We start from the raw sequence: 5,270 nt of genomic DNA, 5'->3' as shown, positions 1-5,270 counted from the left end.
CTTCTGGTCTTAACTACCAGTCTACAGTGGCCACTAGTTATCTGATGGAGACCATAGAAGATGCATTTTAAAAGAAAATGATTACTTACCATTCATCACCTAGTACAACCATATTTTGTTTGTGAAGTTTATTCTCAGTTCTGTCTTTATCTGTATTTATTTGCAGGATTGTGTCTGCTAAAGTGCACCGGAACAAGCACTCATAGCTTTTTTCATGGACATTGACACATCACAAATTATTTGTGCCAATGAGATAATTGTTCTAGACCCATGATTACAAACATGCTTGTTGCTGAACACAGAATATATTTCTATGGACAGAAATAAAACGCAATTCAGATTTTTGCATGATTAGTTTAATCAGGTCCCAAGCATGCATATATATATATATATGTATATATGTATATAATTTAAATAAATTATGTATATTAGAACATTATTTAGTTAATTATGTCTCCAAGTTCAACATTCTTCCGCAAAAATGACAATGCATATGGTTGAGCAGTTTGTTTCTTAGAGTGATTTAGATGTCGGTTTCCCCATCAGATTTTTCTTTGTGTTCAGTTCAGGTTTAAACAGAATAATATAACATTTAGGTGTAAATATACAGAATAGTAGAGCAAAACTGGAGGCCAGAATAGCAAATATCTCCACAGCTACAGTGAATTTTCCAGGTGAACTCACATACGCTGGAATAAAAGTGATCCAAACTGCACAGAATATCAGTATGCTGAATGTAATAAATTTAGCTTCATTAAAATTATCAGGCAGCTTCCTAGCTAGAAAAGCTAAAACAAAGCACAACAAAGCAAGAACTCCTATATAACCCAACACAGCCCAGAAACCTATAGCTGATCCCAAGCTACATTCTAATATGATCTTTTCCTTGTAGTAGTTCATGTTTTTATAGGGGAAAGGAGGAGAAACTGTTAACCAAAGTATACAGATAAGAACCTGTATGAGAGTGAAGGCAAGTACACTAAGTCTCTGCTGTAGAGGCCCAAACCATTTCATTAAATTACTTCCTGGAAGTGTAGCCCTGAAGGCCATTAACACCACTACAGTTTTCCCTAGAACACAGGAGATACAGAGGACAAAGGTGATCCCAAATGCTGTGTGGCGCAGCATACAGGACCACTCAGAGGGCTGACCAATGAAAGTAAGTGAACAGAGGAAGCAAAGAGTCAGAGAGAAGAGCAGCAGGAAGCTCAGCTCAGAGTTGTTGGCTTTAACTATAGGAGTGTCTTTTTTCATCAGAAACAAAACAGCTACTAACACAGTTATTGCTGCTCCAAACAAAGAAAAAAATACCAGTATTATCCCCATATCCTCTGTAAATGAAAGAAACTCTACAACCTTTAAAACACATTTATCTTTGAGAACATTAGACCAATATTCTCCTGGACACTGCTCACAGTTATTTGAATCTGCAAAATAATTATGGTTATTATCATTAGGAAGGGAAATATATTTTATCTGAAGGATTTATTTATTAATACCATTATAGAGGAACTGTATCTTAAATAATAAAAGAAGGATACAGAATGTACAATTAACAAATATTCTTTGAAACTTGTTGAGGCTGAAATTACCTGTCTTGTTACTGATCTCTCCTTCTGCACATGGTATACAGTCATAGCAGCAGACAGGCCTTCCTTTCTGTCCAGCTTTCCTGGTTCCTGGAGGACAGGTCTCACTGCACACAGACCTTGGCTTCTAAAATGCAATATAATTTGGCTACAATGTTGGAATAATAAGATTTTATCTGTTTATGCCATAATTGCATGTTAAATAATGAAATCTTGTAGAATCATTGGGATATAGAACAAAAGATAAAGGCTTTTATTTATTTATTTGTTTGTTTGTTTTTGTTTGTTTGTTTCAGTTAACATTGTATTTTTTTTTAAATACTGTATTCACCTCACTTTTCTCTCCAGCCCAGATTATATCTTTATGATTTAGTACAAATTGCTGTCCAGCTGGCAGAGAGGAATCATAATAGCCCACAACCTTAAACACCACTTCTCCATTGAGCCCTCGTTGCCAGTTCAGCACATCATACTTTGCAGCCATTGCCCCAGTGCTGTCGAACAAAATATGGTCTCCTATTTTAGTGGTAAAATTTAACTTTCTTAGAGACTCAACAACCTTCAGATTAAGAAAGAAAACATGTATTAATACCATTATATTATATACTGGATAATGCCAGTCATGGATATTGCCTGCATTGCTTCTCTTCTTTGTGTTACCTGCCATGATTGTATTGTTTTGTTTTTCTCACAGCTCTTTTCTGTGCATCTCAACAGGCTGTGCAGAGAATGTGCCACAGCATAAACTGCATTGTAGACATTATTTGAATATCTCAGTTCAGATAAATCTTTACTATAGTTTTTAAATTGAATCATCTCTTCATATTTGCTGCAGTAGCTTTCAGTCTGAGAAACCTTTCCATCTTTATCCAAGCAAGGGAAATCTTTTTGCCAAAATCCATTTAGAACATAGTCAGCAAACCCAGCAATTTTCAGTTTTCCCACATCAAAACCAATAGATCCACCTAGTACAGTAAAACTTGCTGGTGTTGCTAGTCCACCAGCAAAAATCCATGTAACACCAATGATTTGGTAGCCAGTGAGATTATATACAATAAGCTGTTCTATTAGAATGTTCATATCAAAGGAGGAGAGAAATACAATGATTACTTTGGCTGTGCCTTTCTTAATAATATCAGCAGTTTTTTTGATTTTAGAAGGAACTGAGCGGTCAAACTTCTCAGAGTACTCAACACATATTCCCTCCTCTTTGGCTGCTTTCAGAAAAACAGCAATTCCAGTGTTTCCATAATCATTATCACTGTTCAATGCTCCCACCCAAGTCCAACCAAAGTGCTTGACCAAATATGCCAGAGCTCTACCGTAGTAGTAGTCACTACGTATGGTCCTGAAGAAAGATGGGTACTCTTTTATGTTGCTCAGACATTCACATGTGGCAGCATGGCTTACCTGAAGAAAAAAAGACAGGTAAAAATAATTAAGCCTCATTTGTGTTTCTGTGCATCTTACATTAAAAGTTCTCTAACAAGAGAATCTGTTCTGACAGATAAACGGAACAACTCAAAAGCAGGTGTTTGAAATTAAAATCTTGTTTATGATGCACAATATTTTCTCTTGTATATTTAGGCAAATACTGATGGTAGGAAGAATAACATTCATTCACAGAGCTTTACCACTCAATCCCACAAATCCTGGTTTGATTTCCAGTGGGTAGAGAGCTAATCATGGAAAAATTGTGCATAATATACAAATAGACAACTTAATGTTGACATTTTGCTTGTCTGCATGTTAATGGACATTGGGTGGAATTGGAGATCGCTGAGGAAACCCCAGCAAACAAGGTTAAAACATGCAAAACTTTACACTGATGTTAACCCAAGTACAGAATTGAAAATATTGCATAAACATTTACATTTGAGGAATAGTGAACATGATTATCATAATTTAACTATTTATGAGAAATTAATTTCAAATCTAATTCAAAGAGCCTTAGATCTGGGGATTGATATTTGGCAAATAGGACAAAATAAAAATCTATAATGACTTGAAATTTCTTTCTTAATAAAGATAATCTTATAAACATGTTTAGGTCTGTACAATACATTGTTATTAAACAATAATTAAAATTATTAATCCTTACCACTGGTATCTGAAATGGTCCTGTAGATTTTGTGAGTACTATAGTAGGAGTAGACTCTGATTCTCCTATGATGGCTTGTGCTACTGCTTGTCCAGAACAGGCACCATCTGCTGTCATGTCCTGGCCATTCATCAAAGCCATGGCTGCTTTCATAGATAACAACCCTGAGCGACAGCTGTCATAAATCCTGTAACCAACTGTGATATTTGGGAGCAAGCTGTTGCTTCTGTTGATTTCTTCAATGGCAAAAATCATAGCCTGAGTATGGCGTAATTCACGGAGGTCAAAGCTACAAATATACATGAAAATCATATGAAATTTCAATAAAATGAAGTTATAAAATTGAGAAATGCAAATTATTTCAAAGCACAAATTTCTAGATTCCGCACAGTCACAATCATGTTAAAGTGTCCAATAAAACAAACCTATTGCAGATTAAAGGTTGAGGTTGTTCAGTGTATGTCAATGACTGCATCTCTGTACCACGATGTATTGTAAATATAGCTCCAATTATCACATCTCCATGTTTAGATAGCAGAGGATTTGATGGGTTTTCCAGAATATGGCAATATTCTCCCTTTGCCAGAGAAAAGAGTAGTGCAAGGAATATCATTACAAAGTGTTTGCACTTCTTTTGCTGCATTACTCTCAAAAGGATATCTTCATGATATATTTATTGACATTCTCTGGGTCTTCTGGGTATGACAGTTTGGGTTGGACAATCAGAGAGGTAAGATTTGTGATGTCACTGAAAGACAAGTTGCTGCCTGCAAATTCAGTTATTTCTGTTGTAATTAATTCAATAAAGAACTCAAAATATATTTCAGCCACTATTGTTGTTTGTATATTCTGGGCCTGCATGAGATGTCAAACAGTGTGGCCAATCTGTGTGTTCATTTAATTATTTGTGCGATCACTAACCTTTAGGTGAATTCCTGTCATATTGCATCTATATAGAAGCCTATAAGTATTCACTTTCAGAAAAATCACATTTTATCACTTCTATACACATTTTAATACTAAAACAGGTGGTAAGTATTTATATCTTGGTGGAAACAAAGTTTCCTTACAAGGTTATTGTAGCATCCAACACAGACATATCCTTTCCAGACTACTGGAGTTTTGCTATTTAAAGCACATGTATTTATATTTTGCTATGAAAAATCACAGTTCGCAAACTATTTATGTGAGTTCTGAAACATCTTTATTATATGTTTTGTCTTTAATGAATTTTGTGATATCTGGTATTTTGTCCCTGCGTTGTCCTTTGAGCACTTTAAATATTGTCTTAGATTTTATTGTTTTGACCCTGTCAGTAATCCTCATGCAAATGGATCTTTACTCTGGGTGGGCTGCATGAAGGATAACTCCTCACCCATAGCACAAACTCTGCTTGTCATCTATGGCTGGGCCTATTCCCTGCCTGAACACCAGGGGGATATTCTGGCAGGCTTTGTTTATCTGTGCCATGTGCCTTTATATTTGTTTTTTTATATCACATGTTAGCCCTGCCCTTCCTTTATCCAGTCCTGCATCTGCACAACTGATCCTTGTGTTTCAATGATTGTCAAATCCTGTCT

General features: G+C 35.6%; 1 protein-coding gene across 1 annotated transcript; it reads right to left on the bottom strand.

Annotated features, from left to right (window-relative positions):
• Positions 1–513: 513 nt before the first annotated feature.
• On the bottom strand, positions 514–4,303 carry LOC132851131 (extracellular calcium-sensing receptor-like). Its single transcript, XM_060877766.1, has 6 exons — positions 4,116–4,303; positions 3,691–3,979; positions 2,250–2,999; positions 1,921–2,148; positions 1,593–1,716; positions 514–1,427 (listed from the first exon to the last, which is right to left on the bottom strand). Exons 1-6 carry the CDS (start codon positions 4,301–4,303, stop codon positions 514–516), a joined length of 2,493 nt encoding a protein of 830 aa, XP_060733749.1.
• Between the last annotated feature and the right edge of the window lie 967 nt (positions 4,304–5,270).

Source organism: Tachysurus vachellii, chromosome 9 (genome assembly GCF_030014155.1).
Source record: "Tachysurus vachellii isolate PV-2020 chromosome 9, HZAU_Pvac_v1, whole genome shotgun sequence".
Classification (NCBI taxonomy): Eukaryota; Metazoa; Chordata; class Actinopteri; order Siluriformes; family Bagridae; genus Tachysurus; species Tachysurus vachellii.
This window is presented reverse-complemented; position numbering and strand designations above follow the sequence as displayed.